The sequence below is a fragment of the Crocodylus siamensis genome, chromosome 3 (genome assembly GCF_052110815.1).
Source record: "Crocodylus siamensis isolate JL-2025a chromosome 3, ASM5211081v1, whole genome shotgun sequence".
Taxonomy (NCBI): Eukaryota; Metazoa; Chordata; order Crocodylia; family Crocodylidae; genus Crocodylus; species Crocodylus siamensis.
Window position 1 is genome coordinate 628165 of NC_143397.1, and position 27356 is coordinate 655520.

General features: G+C 57.9%; 1 protein-coding gene across 2 annotated transcripts; it reads left to right on the forward strand.

Moving 5' to 3' along the window:
- Nucleotides 1-756: 756 nt before the first annotated feature.
- Nucleotides 757-19070, forward strand: LOC149867860 (avidin-like). Of its 2 annotated transcripts, XM_090037142.1 has the most exons (4): nt 15738-15944; nt 16527-16740; nt 18085-18205; nt 18516-19070. In XM_090037142.1, exons 1-4 carry the CDS (start codon nt 15876-15878, stop codon nt 18616-18618), a joined length of 507 nt encoding a protein of 168 aa, XP_089893268.1. In that variant the 5' UTR covers nt 15738-15875; the 3' UTR covers nt 18619-19070. The 2 variants fall into 2 exon arrangements, with proteins under 2 accessions (XP_089893267.1, XP_089893268.1); XM_090037141.1 differs by lacking the exons at nt 15738-15944; nt 16527-16740 and adding an exon at nt 757-1073.
- The last annotated feature ends 8286 nt before the right edge of the window (nt 19071-27356 follow it).

A 27356-nucleotide genomic window follows, 5' to 3' on the forward strand; every position in this document is an offset into this window, starting at 1 on the left:
TTGTCTGCTCTGCCCCGTTAGTTCACACCCCTCTATGCTCGCCTGCCACGCCTGGGTGATAGATAGTGTGTAGAAGAAGGGCCTAACCTGACATGGGGACTCGACCTTCCCGGTCTCAGCCACCTTTTTCTGCTGCTGGTGCCTGCAGCCCAGCCCCACTGCACCAGACCTGGCTTCTGGGTCCCAGTCCATCCCTGCCCCGCTCCATGCTCTGCTCCCTCTCTCTGCCTTGAGCCTGTCCCCAGCAGGGCCCCTAATGAAACTGTGCTGGTTGCCACTTAATAGTCTCGGGATTCGATGTGGTATTAGGAGTGCATGAAGGAAGTTTCTGCCCCCTGGAAGGGTCCTGCCCTGACATGTACCCTGCTCATTGTGGGTGTCTGCAGGGCGTGGGTCCCTGGTTGCATGCCTGCCCAGCCGGCGCCTAGCCTCCTGAGCATCCATGCCTTGGTTACGGGTCCACACTGTGTGGATCCTAGAGCATCACAGATTGCAAACTGTGCAGCTGAGTGAGTGTCCCTCCCTTGGATGCACAAAGGGAGCAGGATTCCCCCCGAGAGCTCAGTGTCATCACAGAGACATGCACCCCCCCCCGCCCCAAGCCATCCCATGGGTGTTCCCAGTGCCTCGTTCCCCCTCACAGCTGTGCACACACACACACGCACACACACACATACACACTTCACACTGAGGTCACACACCCTGGAGCCGTCACTGCTCCTGCTCCTCGGGGGACAGCATCCCTGCCTGGGCAGTCAGCAGCTCTGCACTGGTCTCGGAGATCCCGCCGTGCCCTTGAGTGGACCCCTGCAGAGGGGCAGGTCCCAGCCCCTTCCTCTCCCTGCTCACAGCTCTGCCAGGTCCCATCGCCCCCTGCCAGGACCCCCTAATGCTGGAGCAGCCCAAAACTCCCCTCTGCCCCCCACACTGCACCCACCCGGTGAGTACCTTTTTACTTAAAGTGGGCCTGAGGGTTGCCCCAGCCATTGCGAGGACCAGGATGAAGCTGATGCTCCGCATCATAATGATCATCATCATCATCATCGCTGGGAGCAGAAGCTGCCTCAGGGCAGGTGAGTCTCTGCTGGTAGGGACCTGTGCCCAGGCTCCCTGCCAAACCCTTTTATACCCTTTCCCCCCACCTCCCACCCCCAGGCAGATAGAGCTGTGCCCTCTGTGGTTTTTACCTGCTGGAAGTTTCCAGCAATGGCCATGTGCTCTGGGTGTGGTTTTCTTTGCTAATATTTTATTTCTTAAAAAACAACTGAAAACCCCAGCTTCCGGGCTGGAAAGAGGAAGTGTTGGGGGCCCAGAGCCGGGGCAGAATTGTCTATATGTGGCGGGGTGCAGGGCCCGGACAGGTTGATCCCTGGGCAGGACTGCAGGCCTCCAGCGTGGCTGAGCTGCAGCACCTTGCTTGTTGGAGTCACCATCCCAAGGGAGCTCCAGCTGCTGCAGGCCACAGGTCCAGGCTGCTCCCCGCTCGCCGTGGCATCCAGCTGCCTGAGCCATGCACCCTCTGCGTGGTGCTTTTCCTCCTGGCCTCGTGCGTCACTTTGCTGAGCTGGCCAGCGGACCTGCGCTGCTGGGTGGCTGCCACCTGAAATGTGGTGGGATTTTGCCCCAAGCATCTGGGTAATAAGCCCAAGTAAGTGGAAACTCTCATTGGTGCATAGTGTTTTGAAATGAGTGGCCTTGCTGAAACCCGGGGCAGTGACACACAGGGCTGAAATGCCAAGGCCACTGGTTACACTCTGGGCAGGAAGGACAGAGACACGGTTACCTGCCAGAGTGACAGGCAGCTGATCCATGCACACGGCCAGGGGGCTAATGGGCAGAGCTCTGGAGGCCGGGCCGGTGGGGGGTCTGCTAACAGCCACCAAAGAAACCAGTGAGCAGGAAGCTCCAAAGCGCCCATCTAATGTGTGGGAAGAAAGGGTATGTTGCTATGAAGACCTCCCTCTGAGGGTCAAATGCTGATGTCTCCAGTAGCAAGTAGTGAGACTTATCTGGAGCTCTTCTGAGCCTTGTTATGACAGACAAAAATAAAATGATCCCTAGGCTGTGACCTGCTGTAATCAAGGGACCAGGATGCTACAAAGAATGGGAGGGCGCAGGTCCCTGCAGGACCCCGGCACGGCTTTATGAGCACGTGTGGTGCTCTGGCGTGGTGCCAGAGGACTGGAAAAGGGCCGGTGAGGTCCCCATTTTCAAAAAAGACAGGAAGGAGGACCCAGGAAACTAGGGGAAGAGCTAGACCAGGGATTCTTAAGTCGGCTCACAGAGGTCGTTAGGTCCAAGGACATGGTCATCATGGGGGACCTGAACTTCCCAGACATCTGCTGGGAAAAGCAGTCAGCCAGATCTGACCGCTCACGTAGGTCCCTAGCCCAAATGCAGGACCTCCATCTACCCCAGGAGGTGCACAGCGCCACCGAGGAGACACCTTGCTGGACCTGGTGCTGGCCACGGGGACGGCCTGGTGCGGGGGCTGCGGGGGCTCGACCCCCTGGGCGACAGGGACCATCGCCTGCTGGGATTCACCATCCAGCGCAAGGTGGCAAAGGCCGGCAGCAAGGCAGCAGCCCTGGACTTCAGGAGGGCCGACTTCACCGAGCTAAGGAGGATAGTTGGGGAAGCGCTGAGGTCCCGGAGGGGAGGGGAGCCGGTGTCCAAGGAGAGTGGTCGCTCCTTAAGGAGACGATCCTCCAAGCCAAAGGGAAGTAATCCCAACATGGAGCAAAGGGGGCAGGAGGGCACGGAAGCCCCCGTGGCTCACCAAAAGCATCTGGGAACGTGTCCTAGCTAAAAGGGAGGCGCACACCCAATGGCGGGGGGGGCATCCCCAGGGAGGACTACACTGCGGTTGCTCGGGGATGCAGTGGGGGTCAGGAAGGCCAAGGCGGAGATGGGACTGGGATTAGCTTCCCGGATCAAGGACAACAAGAAGTCCTTTTTTAAATACGTAGGGGGCAAAAAGAAGGAACCAGGTAATGTGGGGCCCCTGCAAGACACACTAGGAAATCTGGTCGTCACACCAGATGACAAAGTTAACCTATTTAATGATTTCTTTGCCTCCATTTTCTTGAGCAGGGACTGGGTCACCCTGCCCTCCCACCAGGACCACCTCAGGCCCCAGGGGAGGCGCAGCCAGGCCCAGGGTCAGGGCGGATCTAGTCAGGGAACGTCTGGCGGGACTGGACGTATTTAAATCAGCGGGTCCGGACGATCTCCACCCCCGAGTGCTGCGGGAATTGGCTGCGGTCATTGCGGGGCCCCTGGCACAGCCGTACGAGCACTCGTGGTGCTCTGGTGTGGGGCCAGAGGACTGGAAGAGGCCAAAGTGGTTTCCATCTTCAAAAAGGGGAAGAAGGAGGACCCGGGGAACTATAGGCCAGTTAGTCTTACCTCGATCCTGGACACTTGTGGTGCGTCATAGCCCAGCCCCTGGCACGCATCTTTGAAAACTCCTGGCGCTCTGGTGTAGTCCCCGAAGACTGGAAGAAGGCCGATGTGGTGCCGATCTTCAAGAAAGGGAGGAGAGTGGATCCGGCTAACTACAGGCCCATTAGCCTGACTTCTATCCTGGGGAAGATCTTAGAAAAGTTTATTAAGGAGGCCATCCTTGATGGACTGGCCCAGGCTAACATCCTAAGGGACAGCCAGCACGGGTTTGTTGTGGGTAGGTCTTGTTTGACCAATCTCATTTCCTTCTATGACCAGGTGACCTATCACCTGGACGAGGGAGAAGAGATTGATGTCATATATCTTGACTTCAAAAAAGCTTTTGATCTGGTATCCCATGATCACCTCTTGGCCAAACTGCCCAGTTGTGGCCTTGGCTCCACCACGATCCGCTGGCTGGGGAATCGGCTCCGTGGTCGGACCCAGAGGGTTGTGATTGATGGCAGTCACTCATCGTGGTGCCCTGTGACCAGTGGGGTCCCTCAAGGCTCTGTCCTGGGACCCATCCTGTTCAACATCTTCATTAACGATGTGGACATTGGAGTCAGGAGTGGACTGGCCAAGTTCGCCGATGACACCAAACTTTGGGGCAAAGCATCCACGCCAGAAGATAGGCGGGTGATCCAGGCTGACCTGGACAAGCTCAGCAAATGGGCAGACGAGAACCTCATGGTGTTTAACACCGAAAAATGCAAGGTTCTCCACCTTGGGAGGAAAAACCTGCAGCACCCTTATAGGCTCGGCAGTGCTACGCTGGTTAGTACTGCAGAAGAAAAAGACTTGGGGGTCATCATTGACCACAAGATGAACATGAGCCTGCAATGCGATGCTGCAGCTAGTAAAGCGACCAAAACGCTGGCGTGCATCCATAGATGCTTCTCGAGCAAATCCCGGGACGTCATTCTCCCCTTGTACTCGGCCTTGGTGAGGCCGCAGCTGGAGTACTGCGTCCAGTTTTGGGCTCCACAATTCAAAAAGGACGTGGAGAAGCTGGAGAGAGTGCAGAGGAGAGCCACGCGCATGATCAGAGGTCAGGAAAACAGATCTTACGATGACAGGCTGAGAGCCATGGGGGTCTTTACCCTGGAAAAGCGCAGGCTCAGGGGTGATCTGATGGCCACCTATAAGTTTATCAGGGGTGACCAGCAGGATCTGGGGGAGCGTCTGTTCACCAGAGCGCCCCAAGGGATGATGAGGTCGAGCGGTCACAAACTCCTGCAAGACCGTTTCAGGCTGGACATAAGGAAGAATTTCTTTCCTGTCCGAGGCCCCAAGGTCTGGAACAGTCTGCCAGCGGAGGTGGTTCAAGCACCTACATTGAACACCTTCAGAGCAAATTGGATGCTTATCTTGCTGGGAGCCTATGACCCCAGCTGACTTCCTGCCCTTTGGGCAGGGGGCTGGACTCGATGATCTCCTGAGGTCCCTTCCAGCCCTAATGTCTATGAAATCTATGAAATCTATGAAACCTTTTTGAAAGAGTTATCCTGTCGCATGTCCACGAGGGGCCGGGGGGAAGATCATGCTTAGGGGCAACCCACACAGGTTCATTAGTGGCAGGTCCTGTCAGACCAACCTGGCGGCCTTCTACGACCCGGTCACCAAATCATTAGACGCAGGGGTAGCAGTGGACATCGTCTTCCTGGACTTTTGGGAGGCCTTCGACACTGTCTCTCACCCCGTGCTCATTAATAAACTGGGGGGCTGTGGTGTTGACACCCCCACAGTCAGATGTGTCGCCAACTGGCCTGAGGGCTGCAACCAGAGAGCAGTGGTGGACGAGTCGTGTTCGACCTGGAAGGGTGTGGGCAGGGGGGTCCCCCAGGGCTTGGTCCTCGGGCCTGCACTGTTCAACATCTTCATCAGTGACTCGGACGAGGGGGTAAAAAGCACCTGTTCAAATTCACAGATGACACTAAGATGTGGGAGGATGTGGGCACACTAGAAGGGAGGAATAGGCTGCAATCGGACCTAGACAGGTTACAGGGGTGGGTGGATGAGAACAGGATGGGATTCAGCACTTACAAGTGCAAGGTAGGCTTGTCAGTCTTACCTCAATCCTAGGGAAACTCTTTGAGAAGATCCTCAAGGAGCACATCTGTGATGGGCCGGCTTCAGGGATGATGCTTAAGGGCAACCAGCATGGTTTCATTAGGGGCAGGTCATGTCAGACCAACCTGATTGCCTTTTATGATCAGGTCACAAAAGCACTGGATGCAGGTGTCGCCGTGGACGTAGTCTTTCTGGACTTCAGCAAGGCTTTTGACACCGTCTCCCACCCCTTCCTCATTAAAAAACTAGGCGACTGTGGCATTGATGCCTCCACAGTCGGATGGATTGCAGATTGGCTGAAGGGTCACACTCAGAGGGTGGTGGTGGTAGACAGGTCATATTTGACCTGGGGAGAAGTGGGGAGTGGAGTCCCGCAGGGCTCAGTCCTTGGGCCTGCGCTGTTCAATTTCTTTATCAGAGATTTGGATGATGGGGTGAAAAACAACCTGTTTAAATTCACTGATGATACCAAAATTTGGGGTGAGGTGAGCATGCTAGTAGGGAGGGAAAGATTGCAGCAAGACTTGGATAGGTTACAGGGGTGGGCTAACAAAAACAGGATGCATTCCAACACTGACAAGTGCAGGGCGCTGCACGTAGGCAATAGTAACCAGCAGCACACTTATAAGATGGGAAACTCCCTTCTTGAGAGCAGGGAGGCAGAAAGGGATCTTGGAGTCATTATTGACTCCAAGATGAACATGGGCCAACAATGCGAGGTCACGGTTGGCCGGGCCAGCCGCACCTTGTCGTGCATCCACAGATGCATCTCGAGCAGGTCCAGGGAGGTGATCTTCCCCCCTCTACGCGGCACTGGTCAGGCCGCAGCTGGAGGACTGCGTCCAGTTCTGGGCGCCGCACTTCAGGAGGGGTGTGGACAGCACGGAGAGGGTCCAGAGGAGGCCACTCGCATGGTCGGGGGCAGCAGGGCAGGCCCTACGAGGAGAGGCTGCGGGACCTGAACCTGTTCAGCCTCCACAAGAGACGGCTGAGGGGGATCTTGTGGCCTGTTATAAACTAGTCAGAGGGGGCCAGCAGGCACTGGGGGAGTCCCTGTTCCCCCGAGCACTCCCAGGAGTGACCAGGAATAACGGTCACAAGCTGGCAGATTTAGGCTAGGTATCAGGAGGTGCTACTTCACGGTCAGGGCGGCTAGGATCTGGGACCAACTTCTAAGAGAAGTGGTGCAGGCTCCTGCCCTGGGGGCTTTAAGAGGAGGTTAGATGAACACCTTGCTGGGGTCGTTTGACCCCAGTACTCTTTCCTGCCATGGCAGGGGGTCGGACTTGATGATCTGCTCAGGTCCCTTCCGACCCGACCAACTATGAAACTACCTTTGGATGTGATCACTGACGGACATCTCTTGTCGAATGGCCCCATAGCAACAGAGGCTGTGCTAGCTTAGATTTAGTCCAGGCAAGTAGTCCTTCCAGAGGGCATCATGTTGGAAAAGGATCTTGGGTCACAGGCTGATCCGGTTAATGTCAAAGCGTGGACAAGGAGAGGTCTGCAGTCTTCAGAAGAGCTGCTTGGAGAGCCTGAGCTGGGAGTCTAGTCCCCTCTGTGCAGCTCTCTCACGGCATAAGTGCTGGTTTTGGCATTTGCACACAGTAGTGATTCTATTACCCCAGCTGTGAGGATGCCCAAGTGTGCCGGCATAGCCTGTCCACGCGCAGGAGGCTACGTGCCAGCCAGGAATACACACATCCACTTACTGTGGCCTGTAAGCCACAACAACCCAGCCAGCAAGAAATCCTAGACTAGGGGGGAGAGGGGAAGGGGCCTCCAGTCTTTCAGCCCCACCACAGAGCAGCTGTGGCACCAGTGCAGAAAGTTGGTGCCCACTGCCCAGGTTCTGGGCACACTCCTCTACCCAGTGCTCAGACTAGCGCCTCTCTGACACGTCGGCACAGCATTGCAATAATAGTTTCATAGTTTCACAGTTGGTAGGGTCGGAAGGGACCTGAGTAGATCATCTAGTCCGAGCCCCTGCCATGGCAGGAAAGAGTACTGGGCTCAAACGACCCTGGCAAGGTGTACATCCAGCTTCCTCTTAAAGACCCCCAGGGTAGGGGCCAGCACCACTTCTCTTGGAAGTTGCTTCCAGACCCTAGCCGCCCTGACCATGAAATCGCGCCTCCTGATGTCTAATCTAAAGCTACCCTCTGCCAGCTTGTGACCGCTATTCCTGGTCACTCCTGGCAGTGCTCGGGGGAACAGGGACTCCCCCAGTGCCTGCTGGTCCCCCTGACTAGTCTGTAAACAGCCACAAGATCCCCCTCAGCCTTCTCTTGTGGAGGCCGAACAGGTTCAGGTCCCATCGCCTCTCCCCGTAGGGCCTGCCCTGCTGCCCCCGACCATGCGAGTGGCCTCCTCTGGACCCTCTCCATGCTGTCCACATCCCTCCTGAAGTGCAGTGCCCAGAACTGGATGCAGTACTCCAGCTGCGGCTGACCAGTGCCGCACAGAGGGGGAGGATCACCTCCCTGGCCCTGCTCAAGATGCATCTGTGGATGCATGACAAGGTACGGTTGGCCTTCCTGACTGCGTCCCCACACTGCCGGCCCATGTTCATCTTGGAGTCAGTGATGACCCCCAGATCCTTTTCTGCCTCCGGACTGAGAAGAAGGGCGTTCCCCAGCCTGTAGGTATGGTGCCGGTTGTTCCTCCCCAGGGGCAGCACTTTGCACTTGTCTGTGCTGAATCCCATCCTGTTCTCATCTCCCCACCCCTGTAACCTGTCTAGGTCCGATTGCAGCCTATTCCTCCCTTCTAGCGTGCCCACATCCCCCCACATCTTAGTGTCATCAAATTTGAACAGGTGCTTTTTACCCCCTCGTCCAAATCACTGATGAAGATGTTGAACAGTGCGGGCCCGAGGACCGAGCCCTGGGGGACCCCACTGCCCACGTCCTTCCACGTTGAGAAGGACCCAACCACCACCGCCCTCTCGGTGCGGCCCTCCAGCCAGTGGGCGACCCATTTGACTCTGTGGGTGTTGACACCACAGTCCCCAGTTTCTTGATGAGAACGGGGTGAGAGACAGTGTCGAAAGCCTTCCGGAAGTCCAGGAAGACGATGTCCACTGCTCCCCCTGCACCTAATGATCTGGTGATCTGATCGTAAAAGGCCACCAGGTTGGTCTGACAGGACCTGCCACTGATGAACCCGTGTTGGTTGCCCCTAAGCATGCAGTCCCCAGCTGGCCCCTCCTGGATGTGTGCCAGAATAATTTTCTCGAACAGCTTGCCTAGTATCGAGGTAAGACTAACTGGCCTATAGTTTCCCGGGTCCTCCTTCCTCCCTTTTTTGAAGATGGGAACCATGTTGGCCCTCTTCCAGTCTTCCAGCACCTCGCCAGAGCACCACAAGTGCTCGTAAAGCTGTGCCAGGGGTCCTGCAATGACCTCGGCCAATTCCTTTAGAACTCTAGGGTGGAGATCGTCCGGACCGGCTGACTTGAATACGTCCAGTCCCTCCAGAAGCTCCCTAACTAGTTCCTCACTAACCTTGGTCCAGGTGTGTCTCCCCTGGGGTCCGAGGGGGGCCCAGCAGGGAGGTGGCTGTTCTGGTCCCTACTTGGGAAGACGGAGGCAAAGAAATTGTTAAACATGTTAGCTTTGTCAACTGGTGTGACGACCAAGTTACCCATGTTGTCCTGCAGGGGCCCCACACCCGGGTCCGCATTCTCCCACGACAAGGAGGTACATGCAGCTCGGAGGAAGAGAACTAGAGCTCCACGGCCAGGCATGGCTAGAAATCTGCACTTAGGTGCAGAAGGGGAAGTAGTCTTCCACCCTAAGGAAGCTAGCTGAGGAGGTTGGCTGGGTTTGAGAGCTAAAGGATTTTGATACAGAAGCAGTACAGAATGACTTTAAGGAAGGTGCTGTCAAGTGCTCACAGCTTTTGTCCTGAGTAAGAAGAGAGACTTGGGAGGGAAGGGTTATGGAGCTGCTTAGATGAGCAAGCACCCTAAATAGGACATTAAGAGCAAGCTGAGGGGTACAAGCAGCAGAAAAAGAAACTGAGCAGTGAGGAGAGATCTTCAGTAGTCAAAGAGCAGAAGTGAAAATAGCCAAGTCTCATCTGAGTCAGACCTTGTAAAGGCAAATAAAACCAACAGAAAAAGGGTCTCTGGTCCTATAAATGCAAAAAGACTTCAGAGGGAGGAAGTGGGGCTGCCCTCCACTGAAGGTGGGGTGGAGACTGTGGAGAGAGTGGAAATGGCCCCAGGGCTGAAAATGCTTTGCCTCTCTCTTCAGTAAGGAGGCAGACATAATCCAGGATAAGGTTTGAGCACCACCTGGCTGTGAGGACCTGGTTATGGGTTTACCACATCTGAGGTACATGACAGAGTCAAGGAGGACCTGGGCAGTATCCATCCTGAACATCGGAAGAACTGGCACGTGAAGGAGAAGATCCTTTAGCAGGGATCTCCAGAGTGTGTCAGCTGGCGGACAGCACCCTATGTGAATGGAGCATTGCAAATACAGGGCCTATTGTCAGCAAAGTTAAAAAGAGTGATCCAAGCAATCACAGGCCCGTTTGTTTGACAGGTCTGTAGTATGTAAGATCATAGAACAGATGGTGATGATCAGAATAACTGCAGACATGGAGGCAAACAGAAAAGGAGACAGTGCAGAGCAACGTTAGCCAAGAAAGATAACGTCAAGCCAATCTGGTATCTCCTTATGACAGGATAAGTGACCTTTTTGACAAGAATAATGCAATTTTATTTAAGATTTTTGCCATTGTGCCTCCTGGGAAACTATTCCCTGAACTGGAGAGGGCGGAGATCAGTTATTCCTGTAAAATGCATAAAGAGCTGGCAAAAGGGTCATGTTGGAAGGCGAGCAGCATCTGGTTGGGAAGCAGGTATCAGTTGTGTTCTCTAGGACCCATCTTCTTTAATGGTTCCTTTCTGACCTTGATAAGCGTGTGCTTATGAAATTAGCGATAACCTACGGCTAGGGGGAAATTGCTAATAATGAGGAGGATTGGATTATAATACGGGAAGAGTTACCTAACCCTGTGAAATGGAGCAATAGAAACGGTGCAAAGTTTATGTAATGAAGTGCAAAGCAGTGCACTTAGGCACAAATAACAAGAATCACAGAATCATAGAAAATGAGGGTTGGAAAGGACCTCCAGAGGTCACATCTAGTCCCACCCCTGCTCAAAGCAGGACCAGCCCCAACTACATCCTCCCAGCCAAGGTTTCATCTACCTGGGTCTTAGAAACCTCCAAGGATGCAGATTCCACCTGTTCTACTGCTTCACCACCTCCTCATAAGAAAGTTTTTCCTAATATCCAACCTCAACTTTCGTTGCTGCAGCTGGAGCCCATTGCTCCTTGTCCTGTCACCTGCCCCCACTGAAACCAGTCCAGCTCCATCCTCTTTGCAGCCCCCCTGCAGGGAGGTGAAGGCTGCTGTTCAATCCCCCTCCGTCTTCTCTTCTGCAGACTAAATCAACCCAGTTCCCCCAGCCTCTCCTTACCAGTCACATGCCCCAACCCCTAAACCATTTTCGTTGCCCTTCAGTGGACTGTCTCCAAAGTGTCTGCATCCTTTCTGTCGTGGGGGCCCACAGCTGGACACAGGACTACAGATGTGGCCTCCCCAGTGCTGCATAGAGGGGAAGAATCGCTTCCTTCAACCTGTTGGCAGCGCTCCTGCCAATGCAGCCAGCATGCCATTAGCCTTCTTGGCAACAAGGTGCGGGCGGCGCGTGGCGGTGCACCCCCTACAAAAAGGTGCCACCAACTCTGTTGGCAGCGCCTGCAGGCGGTCGCCGCTCGCCACCCCGCTGCCAACACGGCTGGTGGCGTCTGCAGGCAGTCTGCGATCCCCACCGGCCACCGCCGATGGTGCTGCCAGAGGCCGTAGGTGGTCGCCAACCCTTGGTGGGCACTTGCCACCCTCCCACCCTCGGCCAACAGCACCGGTGGCGTCTGCTGGAGCTCCCCCGCTGACCGCCACTGCGCTCCTGCTGCTCCCGCCGCCTCCGTGCCCCCCAGCCCCCAGGAGCACACGCTGTTTATGCAACAAGGGCACGCTGCTGGCTCAGGTTCAGCTTAGCAATCCCCAGGTTCTTTTCTGCAGAGCTGCTGCCCACCCAGTCAGCCCCAGCTGGTACCAGTGCATAGACTGTTCGTCCTAAGTTGAGGACTTTACATTTGTCCTTCTTGAACTTCATGAGATTAAAGCAAAGGTGCTTTTTATTTGATTTTATTTTAAATTGTTCTTTATTGTGTGCTTAAAGGAAGCTATTTTACCTATAATCCACATTTGGGAAGCTCATTTTTTTCAAAAGAATTCTGTTAAATCAACAGAGACCCTTCAAAGTATACCCATGCCCTTTGACAAATAACATGAATTCAATGTTTAGTTATCTGATAGGTTTGAAATTTGGTGTCATTGAGAAGGTTCCTGTTTAGTCTCTTGATGCCCTTCCAGATGGGCCTTTGCACTGGGACAGTCTGGCAGTGGTGGATGGATGGGTGGTGAGAGGGGGCCATGGCCCCCAGGCGCTGGCTTTGCGGAGGTGCCGGCCAGGTCCTTTGAAGTTCTTACAAGTGGCGTGACTCTAAGTATTGCTACGGGAGAGATGTGGGGGCGCAAATGCAAGCATTGGTCTCCGGGCCACGGTACCTCACTGCAGTCTGGTTATGTGTCCACAATATTGTCTTTTGTTTCGAGACACAGAGGCTGCAACTACACAAGGTGTTTACTGCGCAATAGCTCGTTACTACTGCACGGTAGCATCGCGGGGCACAAACTGTGACACAACGCTACTGCACAGTAGTAATGAGCTGTTGTGCAGCCGGCATCACCAGGAAGCTGTGCAGGGAGACCACTGTGCAGTAACTTGGTTATGCAAGTACTAAATGACTGTGCAGTAACAACTGTGCAATCAGCATTCATAGATTTCATAGATTTCATAGACATTAGGGCTGGAAGGGACCTCGGGAGATCATCGAGTCCAGCCCCCTGCCCAAAGGGCAGGAAGTCAGCTGGGGTCATAGGATCCCAGCAAGATAAGCATCCAATTTGCTCTGAAGGTGTTCAATGTAGGTGCTTGAACCACCTCCGCTGGCAGACTGTTCCAGACCTTGGGGGCTCGGACAGGAAAGAAATTCTTCCTTATGTCCAGCCTGAAACGGTCTTGCAGGAGTTTGTGACCGCTCGACCTCATCATCCCTTGGGGCGCTCTGGTGAACAGACGTTCCCCCAGCTCCTGGTGGTCACCCCTGATAAACTTATAGGTGGCATTCCCTGGCTATAGGGTCTGAGTCACGCCTTCGGGGTCAGACCCAGTGCCACACTGGGGCCAAAGAGAACGTGTCCCCGAGATCAGAATAGAGCAGACTGGGGGGGAGCAGCACGGGCAGGGGCCTCTCCTTGGATGATCTGCACACAGGCTATCCTGCTGCCCTGTCCCCACCATAGCAGGATGCTGCTTCCCCCGTTTCCCTGTGCCACGCCGGGGGCTCCTGGTGCTCCTCGTACTGCGCCTTGCAGCTGTGTGTGCCCCCATGGCATGGCAAGTGACCACCTGCACAGGCTGGGGCTGCACACGGCGCCCCAGAGGCCCCTGCCCACCCAGGGCAGCGTTGTTCTTGCGCAGCAATTTCCTCTTCTCTCAACCCAAAAGCGCCAGACACCGAGTCTGCCAGGGAGGCGGGCGAGGACAGAGCTCTGGCCCCAACGCTGGTGCTGGTCCCGTCCGCACCGGCTGTGCCAGCCAGGGCACATCTGCCCACGCGGCTCTGTCTGGCTTGGGCTTTCCCTGTCCTGGCAGCATCAGCGGGGACACAGGAAAGGCTCTGAGCGGATGGACCAGGCTTCACCCCCTGCAAAGCACAGACTAACAGCACAAACCAGCGCCTCCCGGTCTGTGCCTGGCGGGATGCGGTGACCTGGGGTCCGCCCCAGCCGGGGGTCTCCAGGGGAACATGCTGCCTCTCTGGGGCGAGCAGACGGGCCGGGCTGAACCGGAGGCAAATGCCACCCAGAGAAGAGCTCGCAGGGGCTCACCTGGATCCAGGGGTCACATGTGCAAGCAAGGGTTTGCAGGGACTGTGCTGCGAGGCCCCGGGACGGTGCCTCGGGCCCCTGGCAGGGCACCGTGACCCATTCTGGAGCGGATGAGGCAGCCAAGCTGTAACGTTAGAGCCCAGCTGGAGCACGCACCGTGCCCGAGGCCATCCGATACCCTGGGATGCCCTGCCCTGCCCAGCCCACCCGTGTCAGCCTGCCCCCAGCTCCCCGGGGGGGCCTTGGTGGACCTGATCCCAGGCCCGAGAGCACCTGTTGTTTGCACTGCCACTTCCAGCAATGGGGTAAGACCTAGGGCTGCCCCCAGCTTCACGGGATGCTGTCCCAGCCAGGCTCCCAGCAGGCCGCGTGCAGCTGCGGCCCAGCCTTTGCCTGGCACTGCACGAAGCACTGGGCTCCCTGCTTGCTGACCCCCTGGCCTGTGCTTGCCTCCCAGCCTGTCCGGGCACCCGGGGGTCGTCTCCCCAAGGGGCTGTTTGGCAGAAGGAGGCGTTTGTGAGTGGGACGCAGGTAGCTGGTGCAGAGCCTGGCACAAAGCTGCCGGTGCCTTCCCGTGCTGGCAGGCGATGGGCTGGACAGATCCGGGATAGCGGTGCGGTTGCACCCTTCTCCACCCACACTTGAACCCCAACCGCCTGGGAAGGACCACGACTTTGCACGGCAGGCAGTACCACATGGGCTGACCTCGTGGCTCGCTGTCATCTGTCCGTTCCTTGCTTGGGGCTCTTCATGGCACAGGTGTTTGCAACCCTCTCATCTGGCAGGACCTTGCCGTGCCAGTGTCCGGACTCGCCGTGCTGAGTCTCCTTGCCCTTCCTGGTAATGCCACCTTTCTACGTCGGGTCCGTTTAGCTCTAGCGAAAAACCTCATTTCAGGTGTGGTCATAGGAGCTCAGGTATAGAAGTGACTAATGGGGAAGTACTGGAGGCCCTGTCAAGACACAAGGCAAGGCTAGACTTTGTTTTCCTAATCTGAATGAGAGATGCATGGTTAATTATAATGACTCTAGGGCTAGTGACACAATCTCTTTTGCCTATTTTGACCATTTTTTGTTTTGTAAACTCAGTATATAAGCTAGCACATTACTTCACGTTCCAGTAAAGCGGCACTTGTTTTTGCTTTGACATTAAGCTGAATAACATAGCGCTGGCCCCATCAGTGACGTTTCTAGTGACGTTTCTAGTCTCGCTTTAACTGAAGAAAAATGTATGTCATGCTCCACGTGAGGAAGCATCACACTGTCTGCACCCCGTTTTTAAACCCTCGATCCGCCCGTGGTAAGGGGGTCAATGGTGCTGTACCCTGCCAGGTGGAAGCCACAATGCCACAGGGCTCTTCCCCTTCCTAATCCCATCCTCACCCTCATCAGGGAGGATGGTAAATGGTATCAGACCCAAAACTGACCTTGGGGAGCTCTCGGTGTGACACAGAGCCACTGATGACTGTGCTTTGAGCACGATGATCCACCCAGGCATGCTCCCGCTCGGTGGGAGTCTCTCTCTATGTCCTATTTCTTTAGTCGCCTGATGACAGCGTCCAGGGAGATGGGGTTGGGGCCTTGCTGAAGTCGGGGTGCACCACAGCCCCTGTCCGAGATCCCACAGCTTGTCGTGGCAGGAAATCAGCCATGCCTTGCTCTGGGTGAATCCGTGCCGGCTGCTCCCGTCACCTTGTTCTCCTCCAGGTTTCCTGGTACTTACTCTAGCTTCTTGTGGATCCCAGGACCAGAGCACCTGGCCTGCGGCTCCCCGGATCCTGTATCTTTCCCTTTCCTGAAGGGGCCTGGGGGCTAGTCTGTCCCACCCCCGCAGCATGGGCAGCTGCCAGGGAGCGGGGAGGCCGTGTGCCCTCACCAAGCTGGGCACAAGGGGCCACAGCCCCAGCTAGCACTAGGGTGCCACACGCTTCAGCCACCCGTGGCCCACGGGCCAGCATCGCCGGCTGCGAGGCCAGACCGTGTCGTAGCTGCAGATGTCCAAGGAGTAGCAGGAAGACGGGGGGCTGCTTGGTGATGTCTCGCTGTGCAGCTGGGAGAAGCCGGACCGGCCCCAGGGCACGCAGCCCCTTCCTCGCGCTGCTGACACAGGGCACTAAGCCCACACTGCATGCAGCACTGCCTGGGTTGCCTCTTCCCACGCCCCTGCTGCAGGCATCAAATACCCACTGCGACACCAACACCATCCGTCAGCTCGGAGAACCGCAGGGGACACAGGCTCTAGCCCCACTCGGGTTACAGCCAGTCTCAGCGCTATATAGACGGGCTGCGTGCAGGGCCCCGGGCAGAGGCACCGGGTGCGATGGGGAACAGCGGCCTGGCTCTCCTCACCCTGGCGTTGCTGACCCTCGGCACCATGGCGCACAGAAAGGTACTGGGCGCGCTGGCGCAGCACGGGAACGGGAAAAATGCAGGGGAGCCATCCAGGGCTGGTACAGGGCCGGTGCACTACGTCCTGCCCCTCCAGTGCCCTGGCTCCCGGGGCAGGCAGCCAGTGCCCCCACATGCACCCTCTGAGCCGCAGGGGGGATAGGGCCCCTGGTACCAGCGTCATGAGGGCGGGGGCAGCAAGGCGGGTGCCGGCCCCCTCCAGCTGCATTTCATCCCGTGGATTCTGCTCTGAGTAAGCTCAGGCTCAGGTCCCTGGAGCTAAGGCTGCTCCGCTCCCGGGTGCAGCCAAAGGGAGCAATGCTGGCTCCCCACAGAGGTGTTAGCTGGCCTGCAGTGCCTGCAGCCCCGGGCTGGGGGAGCCAGGGCTGGTCTCAGACAGATGGGGGGCAGCACCCGCTCCCCATCAGGCCAGTCCTGGCCTTGCCGCCTCTGCACCAGGCAGAGGGCGGACAGCACCGCTGCCCCGGGCCCTGGCACCTGCCTCCTGCCCGGGCCCAGCAGCGTCAGCCCCTGCAGAGCTGCACAGGAGGCACCACCGCAGCTGAGCTCCCTGCCCCTCCAGTGCCAGCTGCCAGGGCTGTGGCAGAACGAGCTGGGCTCCCTGATGGAAATCCACGACCGGAGCAAGAACCGAGAGCTCGCGGGCAGGTACCTCACTGGCGTGACGGCCACGAGCAGCTGCATCCACCAGGCGCTCCTGCAGGGCTCGTGGCACGGCCCGGCGCGAAGGGTGCACCCTACCTTCGGCCTCATCGTCACCTGGGAGAAGTTCTCGAGTAGGTGCTGCGCGCTGCGGGGGCGTGGGGGAGGCTGGCACCGGCCTGCAGGGATCCAGCGCGGGGCCCAGCTTCAGCTTTGCCCGTGCTTGTGCTGGGCGGTGACACGGGCAGCGAACACGAGTGATGCAGGGCAGCCCTGAGGGGTCGTGGGAACCTCGGAGAAGTCGGGTTTCCTTTTCGGAAACAGCCTTCCTGGCCTGGGGGGAGGGGAAGGATGGGCAGGTGGCCGGTCTGCAGGGTGATGGGCCTGCGGCAGGCTGGAGCCAGCAGTCGCTCACGGCTGTGATGCGATCAGCTCCCCTCCGTCTCTCTTGGGCCGAGGGGGGCAATGGGCAGGTCTGGGAGGCAGAGAGGAGGTGGCAGAGCCAGGCCTGGCCGTGGCTTGCCTGTGGGGTCTGGAGAGATGAGCTCTGGGCTGCAGGGGTGGATGCTGCAGGGGATCTGGGAACAGCCTGGACTCCAAGCTGCCTCCTCCCGCCCCAGGCACGTCCACGCAGCAGGCGCTGTAGCTATGGCAGTGTGCACGGCCCCAGTAAGGGGATGCCGTGGGCAGCAAAGCCCATCTTCGGGCAGGCAGCACAGCTGCTGGGGCTGCACAAGCTGCAGGCAGGCGTCTCCCAGCCTCTGTGCCCCAAGCGCGGGATCAGCGCACTGACAGTCCCGGGGCCTCGCAGGGAGAGGTGCTGTCAGGAGCAGCAAGTGGCTCTTGGTGAGGCCGTGGCAGGAGCACGGTGCCCTCCCGCTGCAGGCACGTGGCAGCCTCGCAGCAAACGATCCCTTCGACAGCCCTGGAGGCCCCTGCACCAGGTTCAGCAACAGGAGCCTGTGTCCTGGCTGCAGGCTCCGGGCAGGGCTCTGCTCTCGTGTTGGGTACACCGGGGTGAGCTCGGGGCTGCTTGGCAGAGGTAGCAAAGGGTGTGCCAGGCCAGTAGGGCCCAGCAGCTGGGCTGAGGGAGATGGGGGATGAGAAACTGGGACCAAGCCAGGCAATGTTACAGGCAAGGGCATTGCGGGAGGAGGGCGAAGGTGGCACCAGGGATGGGAAGCGCATTCGGTTCCAAACTGGCCACGTCTGATTGAACAAGGAGCTCTGCTGCCTGTGCAAGTGCTACAGCTGCTGCATTGCACCGCCGACTGACAGAAGGAGCAGTTCACCCCAGATCCCACTGCTCTCCGCGGGGGTGACCCCGCTCCTCCTCTTCCCGACCCCGCCTCGGCCTGTGGGACGAGGTCCCTGCAGCGAGCGTCATGTCTGGCGCTGGGTCCTCGTTCTCCACCAGGCTCAGGCCATTCGGTCGCTTGTGGTTTTGCTTTGGTCTGATGCTGGGTTGATTCCTGCAGACTCGACCACTGCCTTCGTGGGCCAGTGCTTTGTGGACAAGAGTGGGCAGGAGACACTGAGAACCACGTGGTTGCTGTGGGAGGAGGTCGATTCTCCAAAGGACGACTGGAAAGCAACTAGGTGAGACCCTGGGACCCCCTGCCCACAGGAACAGCCCCTGGCGTGCAGGACCCCCGTGTGGGGCCGTGCCATAGGTGCTCGGGGCCGGACACCGAGGAAGTGACGCATCCCCGGGGCCCGGTGCTGCCGGGGCCCTGAGTCACAGCCGGGAGTAGCCCGGGATGGAGAAACTGAAGAGGGTCTGGGGCGGGCAGGAGCAGCACGTGCAGCCTCTGCGCAGGGCCTGGGCTGCCCCTCGGGGTCCCTGTGACCCCGAGCCGTCAGGCCTCGGTCCGTGCCTGGCCAGCGACTCCTCTCTGCTTCCCTGCAGGGTCGGCACCAATGTCTTCACCCGCAGACCGAATCCAGGCCCAGATCACGTCCTGGACACCGTGGCTCGGTCTTGCGAGTCGCCCCCCGCCCCGGCGCCGTGAACGCGCTCCTGCTCAGCCCGGAGCCGCCTGGCCTCTCCTGCATCCTCGACTCCCGCACATGGGGGCTGCCGGCCACAGCACCTCCTCGCCGCCCCGCACGCCGGCTTCCCCTTCCCCGACTCTCCACCGCGCCCTGCATCTCCGTCGCTGTCTCCGTCTCCCCAGGACGGCGCCAGTGCCGGCGCCAGCTCTGGCCGCAGACGCGTCTCCCGTCGCTGCTGCCCCGGGCTCTCGCCGAGCCATGGCTTTCCCCTCCCTAGACTTCCCCCGTGAGCCAGGCCCTTTCTGGGGCAGCCGCGGGCTGGCTCCCGTCCTCAGCCTGTCACCAACGGCAGAGACCAGCCCAGGTCCTTCGCCCTCCCCATGGGTGCTCGGGACTCTGTTTTGCTGGCCTCAGCCCAGGACTCACGTCGGGCCTGCCTGCGCCTTCCTGCACGGTGCCAAGTAAACGATTTTTCTAGCATGGGACAGCGTGTGTGTGGTTTTAAAGGGCTCCTTATCCAGGAGCTCAGGCCTTCGTGGCACCGGAGCGATGCTGCAGCCGGGACGGTCCCGGAAATGTGCGAGCGACGGGAGCTGGTGTGGATCAGAAGGGCCTTGGAGAAGCTCCCGAGTGCCGTGCGTTCGTGCCCAGGTCACTGGGCAGGGCCCTGGTGTCTCCCCGCTCAGGGAGGGGCTGCCTTGCAAGCATGACCCCCATCCTCCTCCTCACCGGGCCTCCAGCAAGCGGTCACATCCGCAGCCCCTGCTGTCCGACTGCGCTGCAGGGTCCCGTCCTCACCCCGTCATTCCCTTCCTCCCTTCCTGGGGCCGTGGGGGCTCAGCCCAGCCAGCCACGCGCCCCCTGAGGCAGCCCAGGGCCCCCGGCCCCGTGCTTCTGCCGGCGCTGGAGGACCGGGGCGTCTGCTCTCTGGGGCCCTTCCCTGGGGAAGGACTCTTGTTCAGCCTCTTCCTGTTGGTGAAAGAGCCCTTGCATCCTGGTGCTTTCTCCCTGCTGGACACGAACCAGTCAGCACTGACCAGTAAGCGTCTCATGAGAGAGCCAGACCGCTGACCCCAGGGCATGTCTGGCCTGAGCTCGCTGCCTGGCTCTCTTCTGCATCCCCTCTGGCTGCCGCGTCCTGCGCCCCAGGCCTGTGCGTGGCACCGCCATGTCGGTCCTGGCAGCGCTGCCAAGTGCGGCAGAGTCCCTTCTTCACTGCAGAGGGGCCCTGCATGCACCGTGTCCCTGGGAGCGGGGGTTGCAGCACGAGTGCCTCCATGAGGGATCTGCGCTGCAGGCGGGCGCAGGACAGAGGGGCCCACGCCAGCCTGGCTCCAGCCACTGCGCCAAAGCGGGGAGCTCCGTGCGTGCCCTCCACACAAGGGCAGGGAGCCAGACATGCCACATGCAGACAGTGCCGGCAGTCGCTGTGCTTGGTGCTGGGTGACCCTCGTCTGCTCCCTCCCTCCGCAGACGCAGATGCAGACGCAGCCCTCGACTCCAGACCAAGAAGCGTCCCACCAGATTACCATGTTTCTGCAGCTGACTGAGTGTGTCCGGTCCTGCAGACCCTGCATGTCGCTGTGTGAGCAGCCAAGATGTGTTCTCCCCTCGGGGTCTTTGCTACCTTGGTCCAGTAGATTCATGACCCCAGTCCTCCCTGCTCCAGGCAGACGGCCCTGTCTCAGCCGTCCCACCCCACTGCCTGTCTGACCCGCACTCAAGCGCCCCTGTTGATGCAGAGTCACGAGCCCTTGCTGACTGCTCCAGAGAAGGGCCTGGGGTCAGCTTGATTCGCAGCTCCAACTCTAGCACCAAAACAATATGTTCCTCCAGGAGACCCTGAGCTGGCAGCTGCCCCAGGTCCAGGACCTGGAAGGAGACGCGCTGCAGGCGGGGGTGAGGTGCTGCGCTGGACCGAGGCTGTTTGCTGGGGGTGCTGGGTGCCGTGTCCGTGTGCATTCAGAAAACGTCCAGTTGCTGCGGTGGGAAAAAGTGCTGGCGGCACGAGCTGTACATCCAGGCAGGGCGCTTCCTGGGCCAAGGCACACGGGGAACGTGCTTTCCTTAAAGGAGCCTGTGGCACTTAGGATCCTGTGAACTGTCCATGCAGGACGTGTGGGGAAGGAGCAGTAGAAGAGGAGGGCACGAGGACTAACTCAGCAGCCAGGGATAGACAGAGACTGCCCCGCTATAGCACATGCCTCCCCCGCATCCGGCTCGGACCGTTTCGGCTGGCAAACAGTGGCTGGGCCATATGCTGTCACTGGATTGAAGGACGGGGTGGGTGGCATCCCATTCACTCCTGTGGAAGAGATGAGATCCGATTATGCACTGTGAGCGAACAGCACAGTGGAAACACCATGTATCTGGGTCCACGAAGGCAGTTTTCCTTAAGCCTGGGAATAATAAGTGTTCTTCTGGCCTGGTTTAGTGCCCGCCGAGGTGTTGGGGCTTAATGCCCGTTTTATGGAAATGGGAGGCTCCTCCCTAGCTTGATCCTGTGGCCATATGGCTGAGGGCAAGCGAAACTTGGGGGCATCTGAACTTTAAGCCTCTGGGCTTGGGTGTGCACATAGGATGCCTGCCAAAGACGTTGGAAATATCTGAAGCTCCTGGTGGGGATGGAGGATGTTTGCCTGTTATAGGGCCACTTGCGGTTCTGGACTGACAAATGCATTTGGACTTGATTTGGCTTGGAACACGAAAAAGTTATTTAAAAAAAAAAAGGCATCACTGCTGTGGATCCCTGGCCCTGCAGGCTGGAGCTGCCAAGGTGAGCTAAGTCGGAATTGGGTAGTTTAATAGTTTCATCGTTTCTAGGGTCGGAAGGGACCCGAGCAGATCATCAAGTCTGACCCCCTGCCATGGCAGGAAAAAGTACTGGGGTCAAACAACCCCAGCAAGGTGTTTATCCAGCCTCCTCTTAAACACCTCCAGGGTAGGAGCCTGCACCACTTCTCTTGGAAGCTGGTCCCAGACCCTAGCCACCCTGACCGTGAAGTCGCACCTCCTGATATCCAGCCTGAATCTACCCTCTGCCAGCTTGTGACCATTATTCCTGGTCACTCCTGGTCGTGCTCGGGGGAACAGGGACTTCCCCAGTGCCTGCTGGTCCCCCCGACTAGTTTGTAACAGGTCACTAGATCCCCCTCAGCCTTCTCTTGTGGAGACTGAACAGGTTCAGGTCCCATAGCCTCTCCTCATAGGCCCTTCCCTGCTGCTCCCTGACCATGCGAGTGGCCTCCTCTGGACCCTCTCCATGCTGTCCACATCCCTCCTGAAGTGCGGCACCCAGACCTGGTGGCAGTCCTCCAGCTGCGGCCTGACCAGTGCCGCATAGAGGGGGAGGAGCACCCCCCTGGACCTGCTTGAGATGCATCTGTGGATGCAGGACAAGGTGCGGTTGGCCTTCCTGACCGTGTCCCCACGCTGCCGGCCCATGTTCATCTTGGAGTCAATGATGACTCCAAGATCCTTTTCCGCCTCTGTGCTGACAAGAAGGGAGTTCCCCAGCCTGTAGGTATGGTGCCGGTTGTTCCTCCCCAAGTGCAGCACTTTGCACTTGTCAGTGTTGAATCCCATCCTGTTCTTGTTCACCCACCCTTGTAACCTGTCTAGGTCTGATTGGAGCCTGTTGCATCCTTCTAGCATGCCCACATCCCCCCACATCTTAGTGTCATCAGCAAATTTGAACAGGGTGTTTTTACCCCCTCGTCCAAGTCACTGAGGAAGATGTTGAACAGTGCGGGCCCAAGGACCGAGCCCTGCGGAGCCCCACCGCCCACATCCCTCCAGGCTGAGAAGGACCCATCCACTACCACCCTCTGGGTGCGGCCCTCCACCGAGTTGGCGACCCATTTGACTGTGTGGGTGTCTACACCACAGCCCCCCAGTTTCTTGATGAGAACGGGGTGAGAGACAGTGTCAAAGGCCTCCCGAAAGTCCAGGAAGACGATGTCTACTGCTCCCCCTGCACCTAATGATCTGGTGATCTGATCGTAAAAGGCCACCAGGTTGGTCTGACAGGACCTGCCACTGATGAGCCCGTGTTGGTTGCCCCTAAGCATGCAGTCCCCTGCTGGCCCCTCCTGGATGTGTGCCAGCATACTTTTCTCAAACAGCTTCCCTAGGATTGATGTAAGACTAACTGGCCTATAGTTTCCCGGGTCCTCCTTCCTGCCTTTTTTGAAGATGGGAACCATGTTGGCCCTCTTCCAGTCCCCCGGCACCACACCAGAGCACCACAAGTGCTCATACAGCCGTGCCAGGGGTCCTGCAATGACCTCGGCCAATTCCTTTAGAACTCTAGGGTGGAGATCGTCCGGGCCGCTGACTTGAATATGTCCAGTCCCTCCAGAAGCTCCCTAACTAGTTCCTCACTAACCCTTGGCCCAGGTGTTCCTCCCCCGGGGCCCGAGGGGGGCCCAGCAGGGAGGTGGCTGTTCTGGTCCCTACTTAGGAAGATGGAGGCAAAGAAATCGTTAAACATGTTAGCTTTGTCGTCTGGTGTGACGACCAAATTTCCCAACGCGTCCTGCAGGGGCCCCACATTACCCGGGACCTTCTTTTTACCCCCTATATATTTAAAAAAGGACTTCTTATTGTCCTTAATCTGGGAAGCTAGTCCCAGTCCCATCTCTGCCTTGGCCTTCCTGACTACCCCCCTACATCCCCGAGCAACTGGAGTATAGTCCTCCCTGGTGATGTCCCCTTCCTTCCATTGGGTGTAAGCCTCCTTTTTAGCAAGGAGACATTCCCGGATGCTTTCGGTGAGCCACGGAGGCTTGTGTGCCCTCCTGCTCCCTTTGATCCTCATTGGGATTACCTTCCTTTGGGCTTGGAGATTCGTCTCCTTAAGGAGCGACCACTCTCCTTGGACACCTGGCTCCCCTCCCCCCGGGATCTCAGCGCCTCTCCAACTATCCTCCTTAGCTCGTTGAAATCCGCCCTCCTAAAATCCAGGGCCGCTGCCTTACTGCCGGCCTTTGACACCCTGCGCTGGATGGTGACTCCCAGCATGCGATGATCGCTGTCGCCCAGGTGGTCAAACACCCGCAGCCCCCGCACCAGGTCATTGCCCGTGGCCAGCACCAGGTCCAACAAGGCGTCCCCCCCGGTGGGGCTGTGCACTCCTGGGTTAGATGGGGGTCCTGCGCTCTGGCCAAGACCCTGCGTGAGCGATCAGACCTGGCTGACTGCTCCTCCCAGCAGACGTCCGGGAAGTTCAGGTCCCCCATGACCGCCACATCCTTAGCCCTCACCACCTCTGTGAGCTGACCCAAGGATTCCTGGTCAAACTCTTCTCCCTGGTTGGGAGGTCTGTAGTAGACTCCCACCGTTAAGTCTCTTTCCCCTCGACTGCCTTGTACTTTAACCCAAAGCACCTCAGAGTGCCCTTCCTCTGACTCCTTGCTAATTAACGAGGATGTGTATTCCTCCTTAATATAGAGTGCCCGCACCTCTCCTTCCTATCCTGTCCCTCCTGTACAGCCCATAGCCCTCAACATTCACCGCCCAGTCAAGCGTTGCGTCCCACCACGTTTCCGTGATCCCCACTATGTCCGGGCTGGTGTCAGCCGGCAGGAGGGTGAGTTCCTCCTGCTTGTTGCCCATGCTACGAGCGTTTGTGTAGAGGCATTTGAGGCCTCCTGTGGGTGTGTGTACTGACCCCCTCGTCCCAGCGTTGCCCTGGCCCCTCTCTCTTACCTGTTTGATTGCTTTGCTCGTTGGGCTGGGCTGGGCTGTAGTTGTGGGTGCTGTTTGGTCTGGCAGTCTGATGTTTCCTCCGCCCTCATCTTCCCCTTCCCCCGACAAGCCTAGTTTGAAGCTCGCCGGAGGAGGTCGGCCAACCTAGACGAGAACACGCTTACCTTTAGGGGAAAGGTGGAGCCCGTCCCATCCCAGCATGTCTCAGATGGATGACTCAGAGCAGGTCAGGGTGGGCATCCCAGGGGCTCCATCCCCATGGCACAGCCAAGACTGGCCCTACTCTGGTCCCTGGCTCCAGGCCCTGCAGGCAGTGCAGGGTCTGGGGCTAGTATAGGGATGCACCTGGGGCTGGTGCAGGGCTGAGGGACAGCAGATACATTGGCATGGGTGTATGCTAGTGCCAGGCCACTAGCGCAGGTGAGGGGGAAGAGGCAGCCACATGGGTGTAGCAGGCCCCATTCCTGATCCTGATCCTGGGCCCAGATCAGCTCTACTCCCCGCAAATCCCTGTCTGGTACCATCCCCAGCCCCACTCCCTCCCCCTACCCCACCCACAGCCCTTTCCCCTCCACCCACCTCTTCCCCTGCAGGTGCAAGCAGCCCCCCTGGCCCCATTTTTTTCCTCCCTCCACCTATGCCTACCGCTGCACATGTGCAAATTAGCCTGTGACTGGAAGGGTCTGCCTGTAGGAAGTGGCAGGTTTTCTGAAGAGGTCTGGATATGTGTGCTCTGGAGTATCCCAGCAGTCACACTTACAGTGAATAAAGGCTGTTTATTTCTGTTTAGTTTCTTTCCCTCTCTGGCAAATCAGCAGCAGTGGGGCTGAAGGAGCATCCCTGGGGTTTGCAATGATATTCCTGACATGGACACACACACAGCTGAGGCTTCCAGGACACACACACACCCCCTCCGCACACCCAACCCCAGTACCCTGACTTCTGCTTTCTTTCTCCCCCGCCACTCTGCACAAGCAGAGGCAGGGGAATGGCACTGGGCCTGGATGCTTTCGCCCCCTCCCCCTGCTCAACCAGCTTCTGGTTGAACCAGAGGCAGATTAAGGTGCACTGGGGCCCTGGGCAAGCACAACACTGGAAGCCCCCACCCTCAACAGGAGCTGGGCTCCCATGGGGGAGAGCCAAGCTGAGCCAGGGAAGACTCTTCAAGACTTGGTGGCTGTCTCCGAATTCAGTGTTTCACTTTGCCACAGTCCTGATTGTAGGCAGGTTATGGTCTCATCTCTCCAAAAACCGAACCATACTGGGTTTTGGTAGCAAAGAGAAAACAGAGATGAAGAGATGGCTGAGCCACCCACCTCAATGCACTTGACAACCTCCCAAGCTCTGAGTGCCTCTCTGGGGGTGCCTAATGTCTAGCTGACCCCCTTTCTGGAGCACACCTGCAAGTAACGCTGCCCATGAGTCTCAGTCTGTTAGCGGCTCTATGCCTCATGAGGTACACAGGCTTTATAGACCTGAAGGGTACTCGACCCACTGCAAGAACTTGGGTGCTTCCCTTAGTCTGAAACACAAAAAGTGGTTTCCCTCAGTCAGCTGGACCATAAGGCATAATCTAGACCCTCTCCCAATAAGCCTCCCATGCCAGGTACAGAAGAGAACGCTACTGATTACAAGGAGTAGGTTTGGAACAGGGTACAGGGTAGAGCAATATCAAAGAATAACCCTTAGATCAAACAGTGGCCTGGTAGCCTTTGATCACACAGTGGAGTTATTGCAAACTATATATCTAGTTAAATTTCAAGTAGCTTACTCACAAGTATCATCTAGAGGCTGATAGAGCTTTCCTCTGGAGACAGGCAGTTTGTAGGGTGTCACTAGGCTCGTCGGGGGAGGGGGAAGATGAGGGCGGAGGAGACGATGAACTACCAGGCCCAGCAACAGCCAGCGAGCCCAGACCAATGGTCAAAAGGGAGAAACAGGTGAGTGATGGGGGACGGGGCATTGCTGAGACTAGGGGGTCAGTGGGCACAACCGTTGGAGGCCTCAAATGCCTCTACACGAATGCTCGAAGTATGGGGAAGAAGCAGGAGGAACTCGCCCTCCTCCTAGCTGTCACCAGCCCTGACATAGTGGGGATCACAGAAACGTGGTGGGACTCATCGCATGACTGGGCGGTGAGTGTCAAGGGCTATAGGCTATACAGGAGGGACAGGATAGGAAGGAAAGGTGGAGGAGTAGCACTCTACATCAAGGAGGAATATACTTCCTCGTTAATTAGCAAGGGGGTAGAGGGGGGGCACTCTGAGGTGCTCTGGGTTAGAGTAAAAGGCAGTCCAGGGGAGAGAGACTTAACGGTGGGAGTCTACTATAGACCTCCCAACCAGGGAGAAGAGCTCGACCAGGAATTCTTAGGTCAGCTCACAGAGGCAGTGAGGGCTAAGGATGTGGTCATCATGGGGGACCTGAACTTCCCAGACATCTGCTGGGAGGAGCAGTCAGCCAAGTCTGATCGCTCACGTCGGTTCTTAGCCAGAGTGCAGGACCTCCATCTAACCCAGGAGGTGCACAGTCCCACCAGGGGAGATGCCTTGTTGGGCCTGGTGCTGGCCACGGGTGATGACCTGGTGAGGGGGCTGCGGGTGATGGGCCACCTGGGAGACAGCGATCATCGCTTGCTGGAATTCACCATCCAGCGTAAGGTGGCAAAGGGCTGCAGCAAGGCAACAGCCCTAGACTTTAGGAGGGCTGACTTCACCAAGCTAAGGAGGATCGTTGGGGAAGCGCTGAGGACCCAGAGGGGAAGGGAGCCAGATGTCCAAGGTGAGTGGTTGCTCCTTAAGGAGACGATCCTCCATGCCCAAAGGGAGGTAATCCCAACAAGGGTCAAAGGGAGCAGGAGGGCACATAAACCCCCATGGCTCACTAAGAGCATCCGGGAATGTCTCCTTGCTAAAAGGGAGGCATATACCCAATGGAGAGATGGGGTCATCACCAAGAAGGACTATGTTACAGTCGCCCGAGGATGTAGGGGGGCAGTCAGGAGGGCCAAGGCAGAGTTGGAGATAGGACTAGCTTCCCGGATTAA